Consider the following 13,692-nt stretch of genomic DNA (forward strand, 5'->3'; position numbering starts at 1 on the left):
CTTGCGCAAAGCCAGCTTGTGCCTCTGCAAACATATTTCAGAAACTTTATCGTTGTTGCAGCAAAATATGTAAGATTGGCGTTGAATGCGTTGAGTTAATTTAAAATCTACGCTAAATTCAACGCAAAATATGTAAGATCTACGTTAAATCCAAAGCAAAATATGTAAGATCTACGTTAAATTCAACGCAAAATATATAAGATCTACGTTGAATTCGACGCAAAATAAGTAAGATTAGCGTCGAATGCGTTGAATTTTTTAAGATCTACGCTCAAGAGCTGATCTCACATAAACTCAACGCATTCAACACCAATCTTACATAATTTTGCGTTCTTTAGCGTTGAATCCTTGGCCCGGCTGCTTGTGATTTCAGGACTAGTTTTTGAGGAGCTCTTATCTCATGCGCTCATTTTTGAGCTCTTATCTAATGAACTCTAATGAATGAAATGGGGCTAAAATCATAATTGTTCCAAATTTTTTTTCTCAAAATGGGGGACTATATATGCGAGGCCGGCGTTTTATTTTTTCTCCAGTCGATTTTTCATTTTTTGTTTACGCAAAAAAGTAACGGTATTAATTTAAATTTACAGATAAAAAAGAGGCAATCTTTTTTACTTCTCACGAGTTCCTTTTTCCTGTTACAACGGATAGGTTTCCAATCTAATTCAAAACAAAAAACTTTCAGAGAATGTTGGAACTGAAAAAAAATAGAATTTTTAATTTAATTATTTTGTAGTTACTTGCTGTTTTTTTAAATCACAAAATAGAATCCAACTAAGAACTAAGATACTATTGATGTTCAAGAAAGCCACAGACAATTTTTTTTCTAGAGAACTGAGAAAAGATAACAAAGTTGGAAGTACATTATTTCAATTTTTCCTGGCGTTTCTGGCTACTTCAATAAATCATCTTGTGTTCAAACTAGGGTTTCTATATTGTAGAGCGTTATTTTCAACGGAGGCATCAAATAACAAGAATCGAAAAAAAGACGCTGGTCATGATAAGTTTTGAAAATTGTTCAGTTTTGCTAATTCATGGGGGCACCGATGCTACACCTGAAACCAAATTACCATAGTTCACTTCAAAATTGAATTTATCGATAGTTAAAAGAATTGGCTAAATTTTTACAGTTGACATTTTGTCCTCTCGTTAAATATTTTAACTACTGTTTTCACTCCTTCTCTGTTCGCTATCTCATATATTTGCGACTGCTGCTAAAATTTAGCACCACAAACTTATCAATTCTTGGTCAAACTTCTGCCTTCCGGATGCAAGATTTCGACATTTTTGTACTTCGATGTCAATATTTTAAGTTAATAGATCCTATCGGTTGCAACAACTAATAGCTCCTAACGGTGATATCTCTCGGAATAAATGATGACATGTCTTCTGCGGGTTGTTTTGAAAAAATTGACTCTTTTTCTTTGGTTTCATTTTTTTGCAGTCAGCGCACTCAGTTGATTCTTTTTTAATTTAAAAAAAAATGTTCTCTTACACATTTTGAAATTTGTCCAGATCTGTTGTTCTCAATAAAACTGCTGCTTCGTTGCATTGGCATGTCTTTGGTTTTGAATACTAACAGTTGCAGATGCCAATTATTTCTGCTCAATGAATTTGATTGATTTCGACATGGTTTGTTGAGAAAGTGAGCTTTAACTTTTTTCCAAAAATAATGATATTGGAGCTTCTACGTTGATGTCATTCATCACTAAAAAGAATGCTCTCTTTTAAGGCAATTTCGTCAATGTTCCGGAACAATGTTCCAAACTGTATACGTATTTGACATTCTAAGTAAAAAATAGAATCGTTGACTAAACACTATGTTTAAAGCGGGAAGAGTTATAGCTGCGCGGGTCTATTATTGTCCGTTTGTTCGGATTTTAATTTGTCATCATAAATTTGTTTTTAACACTCGACCTCACATTTTCTCAATGATAACTTTCCCCATATTCCAAAAAACTTTCGCATGCAAAATGTGATCTGGCTGATTCATTTTTCGACATTCAAAATGAAGGTCTTTTGATGACAGTTAAAACAAACAAAACACAGGTTACAGAAATTATTGCAGTAGAGTATTTGACATCTGAACTCTTAGTCGGAAAAAATTCGCCTCGTTTTTTTTTCTTTTTGAGACTGAAGGTTTACGAAGCTTCAGCAGAATATCAGCTTTTTTCTCGTTAGATTTTTTCTCTCGAAAGAGTGTAAAATTTGGTGTTTTGACGCCATTTTTAGTGTAAAACTAAACTGCCACCATCTTATTCCATATAACCATGGTTACCCCCCCCCCCGAGGTTATGCCCCCCCCCCTCTCATACAGAGCCATTACATAGTATATCAATATGTGAAATCATGGCACGTGCGTCGGGGGAGGGGTGCAAATAATATGCACCCACTGAGCTGCGGGGCACGAACGGAAAGGATCCAAATTTAGATAATAATTGGCTGGACATGTGATTTTGTCATTTCTTTGTATTATATTTCAAGAATTGTTGCCCACTCATTTTTTCTCTCCATTTCGCCTATTTTGACCATTTTGCAACAACTCAGGTGGAATCAATTTGATTTCTACATTCTAGCTTTATTAATTCGTTGTTTAAAAAGTAAATGTAAACAAACTATGCTCAACGAGTAATTGTTGAGTTTTCGTCTGATTGCAAATATTTCACAATCAAAATAAATGGGACCAGCAATAAGAAATCAATTTGTTTCAGTTTAAAGCAACAGTTTAATGCATAGAATAAAATAATCAAGACGAAGCATGACGATCTGACGGCGGTTTATTTTTTTTTTGTAATTTTGACAGCCATATTTGCTTGTGTCTTTGTTGGCAATTATTTTCTTGTGAAGAGAACAATCAGATGCAATTAACTGTGGGTTTGGAATTGCCAAAAATGACTTTAAAATTAAAAAGATGCCCAAGGTCTGTAAAATGATATAATCAAGGCCGACATGAACTGATTAGGGAAAATCAAAGCAGTCACTGCCAGAATAACAAATTTGAAAATAACAGGTTATTACTGGTATCACAGCAACACTTTCTTATTAAAAATTTTCAATGAGTTATGGAAGAAGAATTCTTTGAAGTAGAATGCTACTCAGGCATTCTTTGTTCCTCTGAAGACTCATATAATTTTCCTTTCTGCAAACTTAAGCCATAAAATGCAATTTTCTTAGATGCTTGTAGAAACACAGATCTTTTGATTTTTTGCCAAGACATTCGATTCTGCAATGTCATTTCCTATCTATTAACATGGAGCTTCATGCTGTTATATGCGAATGTGCATATTTTTCTGCGCCACGCAAAGTGCCTTCTTGCTCAATCATAGTGCTGTTCGACATAGAAACCGAAGTAAAATCACACTCCGTTAAGAGGTAAACGAATGAACATGTTATGAAGAAAATGAATATTCTGTAATTTGTTCTGTAATGAATGTTCTATGCTACTCAATTCCATGAGAATTCAGAAAACGAAACACTGGTCTATCTTGAAAGAGTTTTCAATGAATTGTACAGAATTGATTCAGAGGGCAAATAATTGAAATTTTAGAATAATCTTTAGACACCATCATAATAATCACAAAATGTGGCCGCCGCAACTTGGTGCTAAAAATGGGTAACGTTGTTGGACCAACGTCTCTTTTGATTTCACACAAGGATAGTATGATTTCATTATCCGTACGTGATTTCTTACTATGATCCTACTTTCTATAAAACCGAAGACGTTCACAAAGATAAACCAATGATGATCCCTGTATGATTACCAAAAAAACATATGTGATCACAGTAAGATTACCAAGAATAATACATCTACTTTTCCTTCAAATTACAATCTTTTATCTATTTTCCCAAATTTTCAGGTAAAGAAAATTTAACATCTTCATGCTAGCTTCATTGAATCGTTTTTTTAAAAAAAATCTGAACAGGCTATGGCCAACAAACAATTTTTGAGTTTTCGTCTTATTGCATATGTTCCACAATAAAAATAACAAGAACAAGCAGTAGGAAAATCTTCTGCTTCAGTTTAATGCAAAGTTGCTTGGACGAAATTCTCATAGCTAAAAAGATTCGAAGGATACTCCACGAACTCCGGGCGTGGTCGAAAATTTTGCTTCCGCTTTATCTTCTTCGATGCTTGTAGGCTGCTGTTCATTTATGTTTTGAATAAGCTAATCAAGACAAAGCTTAAAAGTCCTAAATCTGTAATTTTTTTTTGTAATTTAAACAGAATTTGTTGATTATCGTGAAAACAATTAGATACATTTAATTCTGTAATTGAAATAACCAAAAATGACTTTAAAATTAATAAACTCCTCAATGTCTGTAACAAATGTTATAATTAAGGACGCATAGTTGGACGCTAACTTACTGTTATTAATGTATGTAAAATCAAGTTCAGTCAATTTCAAAGGCATCAATAAGTAAAATAGAAAGTTCGCAATTTCGGAAAGATGAGTTTATGCTACTGTTTTTACAGAGTATTTTCTTTTGAAATCAAATGATTGCTGTTGTTGCTGGGAGCCACTTCAAGCGCCGGGAAGTGCTTCTGCTGGCTCTGCTTGCTTTTACTCTTTTTCTTGGTGTTCTCGGCTAGCCTCGCAGTAGCTGAATAATTCGTCGTTTTTCTATGTGTGGTAAGATGTCAATAAATTTTTATTCGAAGTAAAAAAAGTCGTTTATTAAGATTAATTATTCAAGAAGTAAAAATTATTGAGAGTGGGAAGAGTAGATAAAAAAACTGAAAAAATTGAAAAAAAAGAGCTGCGCTCGCGTTGGGGATTGAAGTGCTGCGCCTCATTTTATCAAAGAATTGGAGGAATGCGCTAGCCATAAAAAGTGTAATCTTGTTTAGGAAGGAAAGCAATAAGACGCGTCACAATGAACTGTGTGATGGTAAGAAAAAGTGCAGTTGCAACATTTAGTAACCTGTCTTCAAAAACAAAATTGAAGCGTTTTGACGAATGAAGTAAAACACAGACGGAAAATAAGAAGTAGTCAAAAGTGCTATGCTAACCTAAACCTTAAAACCACTGAACCAAACCGCGCACAGCACTGTATTGTGTCGTTAGTTGCATAACCGTAATTTAATTTTGTTAGAGATATCAGTGGAGTGAATGTGAAAGCCAAGAACGTTTTCTTGGTTTCAAATGATGTTAACTGATCAATATTGTTCAGTAGATAAAAGCTGTGTAAATTGCTGTTGTTTTCCTTGTGTTTCTCACAGCTGAGCTCCGAATTAACTAAGTGAGCGGCTGGCTTAGCTCTACGGTTAGGACATTGTTTGTTCGACTTTTGCCACGAATTAACGAAGCAAGCGGCCGGCAGAAAGTCATTGAATGATGGCTGTTCTGAATTTTTCAGCGATATAGGAACTGGCAAAGAACATTAATATGACAGATAGTCCAGTGTGCTTTGATAACTGTTTTTCGAACGTTGTCGTTTCTTCTGGATGAGTTGTATTATCGATTCCATCTAATTATCTTTTGCCCATTTCAGGTACTCATTTGCTATTCTAGTCTGAAAGTCTCTTACTGCAGGTATATTGGCCTCTTCATGGAGTTTTTTGACACTGTACCAGCGGGGTTTCCTCATACAAATTTTAGTGCCTTATTTTGGATCAGTTGTATGTTGTTAATAACTGAATTAGATTGGTCAATCCAGCAGGCATTTGCATAGAGAAATAGAAGTCGAACCCATGATTTATACAAGGTCAGCAAGCACTCTTCATCAATGTTGATCTGACTGAGCGCCATAGTTGGTAGATTCTTTTGTTTGCTCTTGCACCAAGCTTTTGCTGTGTTTGTTCCATTTTAGATGTGGGATATGGTTTACGCCAAAAAATTTGATTGAATTAGCGCCTTCAATTCGTGTGCCATTGATAAAACGTCTAAACTGGAAAACTTCTTTGGACATTTAAAAAGCATAAAATTTGTTGTGCCTGGATTTATTTTTTTTCAGTTTTTTGCACCATTTGACCAATTTGTCTAGTGAATATTGAAGCTTCTCTTGAATTATTCTACAGAAACGCGACCTGTAGTAAAGGGGAAAATCATCAGCAAATTGAGATATTTGTTCAGGTATTTCAGGAATGCCGCTGACATAAACCAGGAAGAGCATTGGTGCAATGACGTTGCCCTGAGGTACTCCATCTAGTGTTGAAAATGTGCTACTTTTTGATTTATTAATTGTCACGAAGATGCTTTTCTTAGAGAGAAAAGAGTTTCCCATTTCATCAGAGTTTTATGCACACCAATTTGCAGCAGTTTGTTTTGAAGTATAGTCTCCACACTGCATTAAACGCTTTTTCAATATCTAAGCCGACAAATCCAATCAATTCGGACCATTGCAATGCTTCTGTTACGTTCTGAGTAAGTTTGAGCAAAATATAAGTTGTGCAACGATTCCTTCTATACGCTCTTTGCATTTCATCATTGTTTTCACAGTGCGCTAGGACAATATTTTTTACTGCTGTTTCACTAACTTTTGCAATGCAATTGGTTGGGCTGATTGGTCGGTAATTTTCTGCATCTTTTTTAATTTGGTTTGGCTTTGGTAACATTTTTACTTGTGACTCTTTCCATGCAGTTGGAACATAAGAATTATTTTTTGAGCTAGTTATCAGGAGACAACTTTATGCTTCGAGGCATTTAGGTAAACTTTTTAGGATGTTATAGCTGAATTTATCTGGTCCTGGACTTGTTTCGTTCACAATTTCATCATAATCGTCTACTTTAATAATACAGTAGTTATTTGGTTCAATATTTTCGCATTGAATAAACGTTTTTGTCTTGTTTTCAGCTTTCTCCAGGCGCTCATTTAGATCCAAGCTTTCGTATATATGATCTTTCATTGTATCCCTTATAAAAGTTCTGAAGCTTTCGCAGTTCTCAGTGTCTGTTTTTGCTCTGATTTGTTTATATGAGACTTCAACACTTTGTTCAGTTTCATTTGGTTTTTTTGTTCACTACATAGGGCTTTAACTGCTCCCCAAGAGATTTTGGTCCCCTTATTTTGAGCACTTGCAATCAATTTTGATTGTTTGATTTTGTCCGATTGATTCATGGACCTCTATATTTCTCTTTGGAGGAAATTTATTTCCTTTTTCAGGAAATTTAACTGTTCTCCGTTTGTTCTTTTCAGCTCTCGTCTCTTTTTCTTCTTTTCACGGATAATTTTACTAATTTCACATCCAAATGGAAAATCTTTTGTAGGATATAAAACTTCTATAGCGAGAATTGAATGATCTGTACATTTATTTCATTTAGGTGGTTTAGTTCTTCTGGTTTTGGATAGACTAGTGGATAGAGCACAGAGTTTTTGTATTCTTGTCTGACAATCTGGTTGAGTTTTTTGAATTTTTTTTGCCTTCAAATCGAATATGCTCTGAGTTATTATATTCAAGGCAGTCATGGTTGAGCTGTGGTCACTAACAAAGTCATCGGAAACATAACATGTGTCAAAAATCTGATGACTAATTGATCGGCGAAATGTAGATCGAGCGTATTTCGACATTCTATTTGATTTGATTGATATGTGTGATAACCGTTATTTAAAATTTTGAAAGTTCCAGTTTCCAGGATTTCAATTATTTTATCACCCTTTTCAGTGTTTTATGTGCAATTCAGCTCCTGATGGGGAGCGTTGAAGTCACCACAGATAAAAACGTTTTTCATTTCAGTTTCAAAATTTTTTGTTAGTTTCAAATCGCGACCTGGTGAGCTGCAAAGAGCTATAACCCAGAGATGACCTAAAACAGGTACTTCAAAGCATGCTTTTATTATTTTGAAAACTTTTCCTCGATTGTTTCTTTCAAACTTTCATGGTTTAACTTCTATTACTGTCGTTCCCTTCTTTGCTAAAATCATTGAGCCATATGACTTACTTGCTCTCGTTTCTGTAACTACGAAATTATCATCGCTAAGATTTTAATTATGTCAGCTCTTGACTTCATTCAGGCGCACAATATCAATATCTTTTTCCTTCAGAAAAACGAGAAGTTTTGATATTTTGTTGGATAAGCCTCGGCGGTTCAATAACATAATTTTAATTTTATACATATTTGCTGAATTGATGGCTGTTTGTTGAAATTTGTTGCGTTGGAACAATTGGGAAATTATTGTTAGCATTTTTGCGCTGTCATGAATTTTTTGACCTTCTATTTTATCACCAAAAGTTCTGCTTGCACTAACACTGACAACATTGATTATATCACTGTAAGACATTGTATTGAAGGATGAACGGATTTCGCTGAGCTATTCAGCAACCAGAACACTAATGTTTATCGCTGAGACAGTCAAGTTTGGTTGTAATATTTCGGTTTGTTTTTTTGCCACTGCTGAGTACTTGATATCTTGTTTTCTCTTTGTCACTGCAACAACTGCGGTTTGATAGGAGGAGCATCCTTTGTACACAGATGCGTGCAATACACCACAATTTGCACCCTTGGCATTTTGTTTTGGTTCGGCTTATTGTTTTACCGTTTACTGGCCTGTGCATCACAGGCAACGCTGCTCGTTTTTTCACTCAATGGCGGAGTGTCCATATTTCTGACACTTGAAGCCTTGTTCTACATGTGGCGGCTCTTCGCTTGTATCACATCTGTAGATCAGCCAACCAATCCTTACACCGTGCTTTTGTGCTGCTAATACATGATTTGTTGAATCTGTTATTACTCTGATAAACTTTGTAGGTTTGCCACTTGCTCGGCTTATAATCCTTGACACTTTTACTACATTCATTCCGTTATTGCTCAAGAATTCCTCTTTTATTTCGTTTTCTTGGATGCTGTGATGCACATTGACTATAACAAAGCTTGGTTTGGACTTGGTTTTTGGCAGTGAATTTCTTGTGTTCACATTAGCCTTTGGGAACAATTGTTGCAGGTTTGTACTTGACATGAGACTTTCTCTGGAGGCGTTTGGCAATTCTCTAATTCGTTGTATTTTCAGTTGTGGGATTTTTGTCTTCGTAGCTCGGGCAAATTTCACATAAGTGGATCTCGGATTGATTTTGTAACTATTGGTCTAACTGTCTGTGACATCGAATTTCCTTTGTTTCTGTTTCAAAAACGCTTACGTTTGTTTTGAACTTGAATAAAATATTGTTCATTCTGTGAAGTATCATCAGCGGTTGCTCTTGCTTCTGATAGGAGAGCGCTCAGTTGGTTCATGTTGGCCAGGGCCCCACTGAGGGCTATTGCTTAGTGGAACGACGAGGATATGGATTTGAAGCAACTTTTAAAGCGTAAAAACTAAGTGTAAAAAGCCAATAAAAAATCAAGATTTTATATCTTAAGCAACTTTTAGTGAAAAAATCTCGTTCTATAAAAGACTCACTCCCAAAGGACCATCCTGCACAAAGTGGCGTACTTGCTTGTGGCTTTCCTATGACACTTTGAGGTACTGATCCGAAAGTGACAATAATAGCGATTTAATCATCATGGACAACAATTAGGCTAGTCGGACGCATAGTTGGACGCTAACGAAACAGTAAGTCTATCTATATGGATAAAATTTTTATATTCTCTGAATGCAGTTTATACTCAGAATGCTTATTTATACGAAGCGGGCAAAATTTGCATGATAGTTTAGTATCGTTTTCTAAAAGTGTATAAACTTGAAATTTATTGTTGTAGTGCTCCCAAAAAAGTTCAAACAAAGACTGCAAAAGCAATCATATTAATTTAAATGCTCATTGACTTATGTTATACGCAAATATGTTGCACCAGTCAATTTTTTTGAGTCATATGTGATCTTGTATAATTTTAAAGAAATTTTTAAAGCTTCTATATGAATTGAAGTTAATGCATTTTCGCTCTCAAACATTTGCTTGGTTCCTGAATGACTCCTAAAATTCATATATAACCTAGTATGAAATCAAAGGAAGTTGTGTGATAGTAGATCCGGGGTTGTCAGCTTTTCCGCCAGTACAATATCTTATAAGAAAGAATCTATTATGTGAAATAACAAGTCATCAGTTTGGGATAGCCAAGGGGTTTCAAATTTCCGCTTGTCTCAAAAATGACTGTCGAATACCTGAAACTTCAAAAACATCAAATCAATACATTTCCATGCAAACTTTATGATTATCGTTTGCTCATATCATTTCTTTGAATCTTTTCTCGAACTTAGTCTTTCTGATTGTCTTTAGATGATGAAAAATGCTAGATCCGCAATTAAAACTTTGATGTCAAATCATCAAGAATAAATTTAATGACAGAGAAAGATCGATCACTAGAGTTTATTAGCTAGTAAACTGCAATCCCCAAAGTTAAATTTGGCCGTTTACTCCATTTTACCATCTAATTTCCGCAAAACAAAAGTAAATACACGTATTATAAGGGGCCAAACAGTGTTAAAGTTGCTCTAAATGGCTTTTAAAGCGGGCAATTGCATCTAAATCAATCTTTTGTTGCCCGGACCCTAGTGTCAGAGCCTTTCAGTACTGATTTGTTAGATTCTCGTAGTAAAGTTACCTTGCAATATGTTCAGAAAAAACCCATAATCTAATTTTTTAGGAGTTTTGTCTGTTTAGTATGACTTTCCTTTTTCAAATTGTTCACTGAAAATTCAGAAAAAAATTGAAATTTTCGAAAATACTAGGAATTTGCGGTCATCATCTTTGAGCATGACATAGCGTTGTTTCTATATCTGTGCTGGGATAGGATATCTATAGCTTAATCTGTGAAATCAGAAATCACGCCAAAGAGCTCGGGGGGGGGGTGGGGGGGGGGGGTGGGACAATTATAACAGTTGGACAACGTGGAAGAAGATTTGTTCAACGAGAGGACGAAGCTCAGAAATACCATGGCAGGACTCGACCAGATCTTGGCCAAGATCACTTGACAGGACCCAGTGACCTTGGCAGAGATCAGGGGGTGGGTCCTGTTACTTTCAAAGGACCTTCATCGTCGTACGAATGTATCTTTCGAGGGACAGTCGAGTACCCGTTGCACTTCCTGGAGCTCTTTTGTCAGTGTCAGCCGACGGCTAATCTGAGTAAGGTCGCTGGTATTGTTTCCTCAGGTGAACTCAAAGCGATAGAGGTCATTTACTGCGACAGCCGACAGTGCATTTTAAATAGAACCAGTCTCAACAGTCTTTGCACCTCAACTGGAAGGCAGAAGTGAAGAGAGAGCTAGTGTAGAGAAGTGATGGTGAATTGATGTGATGATGAAATGAGAATAGAAGAGTGGTAGAACAGAAGAGAACTGTCGAAGAAGAAGTTCATAGTTAATATTATTAAAACTTAAAATAACTCAGTGTTTTTAACCCCTTGGTCTGGTATTAGTAGTATTAACCATTGTTTCACATAACCATATGTTCAATTAATTGATTTTTGCCATTCAGCTTTTTCCAACTTTGGCCGATTTTAATTTTTCATATTAATCATTAAAGAAAAATAGGATAAAATGTCATTATGTTCAGGAAGAATTCAGAAATTCTGAAATTTGCCACGAAATGTCCGCTAAGTGCCCTGATGAGAGCTCTGCGCATAGAAAAGAAAACAGAATGAATTCATTATGATTCAAAACTGATTTTTAATGACACTAGGGTCCGGGTGCCCAATTCCACAAAATGGCAAACCGAGCTACAAAATTTGTCGTTTAGATTCCCCAGAATAAAACCAATCTGTTCCAAAATTAAATGATTTCATTCCCACACCCTAGTTCCTTTAAATTGTCAGTTATTCTGACTTCAAAGAGCCTTTGAACGCAAACAATTGGAGATAGTAATACAGAAGTAAACTATTGGATTTCTGTGTTCAATTATTTATTATAATTTAAACCCAATTATTCAACTTTTGTGATCAATACCGAATAGTGAAATATATTGGAAAGAGTTACTCGATGTGCAAGGTCGTTCTGGTCGAATTGGGAGTCTCGATTACCCGAATTACTTATGGCCTAGCAATGTTTCCTTGGAAGTCTTGAATTTAACCATAACTTTGGCCAGTTGGAACTCTTGGCCACAGTTGCAACACAAGACAAGACATATCTTGTTCAAGTAAATACAACTACGATATAATGACTTTTCCTTCAATGAAAAAGGGAACTTGATGAATAAAGGATTGGGAACGTGAAAATTTCTGTTTCTACGTTGACTGATTATTAGCACATACCTGAACCAGATATGGAAAACAATACGAATGGCAGACATCTTTTGCTGTGAACTGTGTCGTAGTGATTATAAAAACTCACAAACTGCTAACACTTCAAATTAGAAATTGTGAATAAATAAAAGCAAGAATGAACAAATATTTTGTTCATGCAGCTTTTTGAAAACTACACTCTCTAGTGATTGCTCGCTTTAACAGCGGTATGTTGTAATAATTTACAAAAAATCAGTCAAAACAACAGAAGTGACACCTTATAATAACAAATTGTAATTTGCTCGCGATACTCGCTTTGCTTATAACTTTAAACCGAAAAGATATCGTTATAAAATTACTGTGCGCAATCGCTGCCTAATTTTCCACATCATGGAACCCAAAAAATTAATTTATAGCAGCACGCTTTAGTTTTGATATGATCGGAGAACAAACACGTCAATATTGCGTTCAAAGTGGCGTTCTGAATAATCAGAAGTTTGATAGTGCACGATGTGTTTCTTCGAAAATGTGAACAAATATTGTCAGAAAATAGAACATTTCTTCAGAGCTAGAAGCGCATTTTTGAAAGCTCTTTTAAAAAATAACCACAAACTGCAATATTTAAAGATAAAAAATGAGCGCGTGTACTGAATTCGACTGAATCAGTACATGCTCTGAAATTTCATAATACAACCTGTTTTTTTTACAGACATTAGCATCATTCTCAGCTCAGAGCGTGACGTTTAGAACGTGGAATGATGTTGATGTGTGCATTATGAGCCAGCACGCCTTCCCTTTCGAGTAAACGGACTATTTATTCCATTTTACTTCTTTAATTCCACAAACGGTATCCTTATACCGTATGGGATATGGCGACAAATTAAGGCAAACCCTATTTGGCTCCTTTTACAGCCTTAAAGTATAAAGAGTTAGTGCTACCTTTTTCTGCGCGCGAAGTAGACTTACCCAGTTCACTCAGACAAGCCGACTCGGTAAAAAAACTGAAGATGTACACGAACGGAGATTATAACGGTGTATAATATACATAACACTGGAGTCAAGATGGGAGATATACACATAGTGCAGCTAACTACTAGACTCAGTAGTGTTAGCTGCTCAGGAGTGCACGCACCATATAATAAAGAATAAAGTCTTCTCATTCTCTGACTGGCTGACGGTGTACATTCAGTATTTCATCTGCTACCATCCGGGGATGTAGGTAATCCATGCGGGTTGAGATTTTTTCATCCCAAATTGTAGAATTACTCTAATTGAGCTGTCCCTGTCAAGTGATGGAGTTGGTTACCAGAAACGCCATTGGGAGTCCCCGTCTAGTTAAATGTGAGACATGAGTCGTCAGTAATTGGCACACATCCTGTAGATTGTAGAGCCACTGAGACTGCCAGTTACAGGGTATGCTGGCCAATGACGTCACTGATGTCGTAGTATACAGATGTCTACCACAGTCTTGTAAAGATCATTTTTCCCAGTTTGGCGGAGAGCTGTAGTCTGTAGTCCTTATCGGTGGTACCAGGAGACTTCGATTAATCTCTTTTCAGTACTTTTTAGTACGAACTTACCAACTTACTTTCTTTCTAGAATCCA

General features: G+C 35.8%; 1 protein-coding gene across 3 annotated transcripts in view; it reads right to left on the reverse strand.

The window, feature by feature from the left end:
* Window positions 1-12,253, reverse strand: part of LOC142337014 (uncharacterized) — a 112,100-nt gene extending 99,847 nt beyond the window's left edge. For 2 of the 3 annotated variants that reach the window (XM_075386031.1, XM_075386033.1), the window contains exon 1: window positions 12,118-12,253. In XM_075386031.1, the coding sequence (XP_075242146.1) occupies window positions 12,118-12,155 (38 nt within the window). In that variant the 5' untranslated portion in view covers window positions 12,156-12,253. Of the gene's footprint in view, window positions 1-9,861; window positions 10,032-12,117 lie in introns of all 3 variants that reach the window. The other variant, XM_075386032.1, reaches the window with a different exon arrangement.
* Window positions 12,254-13,692: the final 1,439 nt, after the last annotated feature.

The sequence above is a fragment of the Convolutriloba macropyga genome, chromosome 3 (genome assembly GCF_964194025.1).
Source record: "Convolutriloba macropyga chromosome 3, txConMacr16.3, whole genome shotgun sequence".
NCBI classification, from domain to species: Eukaryota; Metazoa; Xenacoelomorpha; order Acoela; family Convolutidae; genus Convolutriloba; species Convolutriloba macropyga.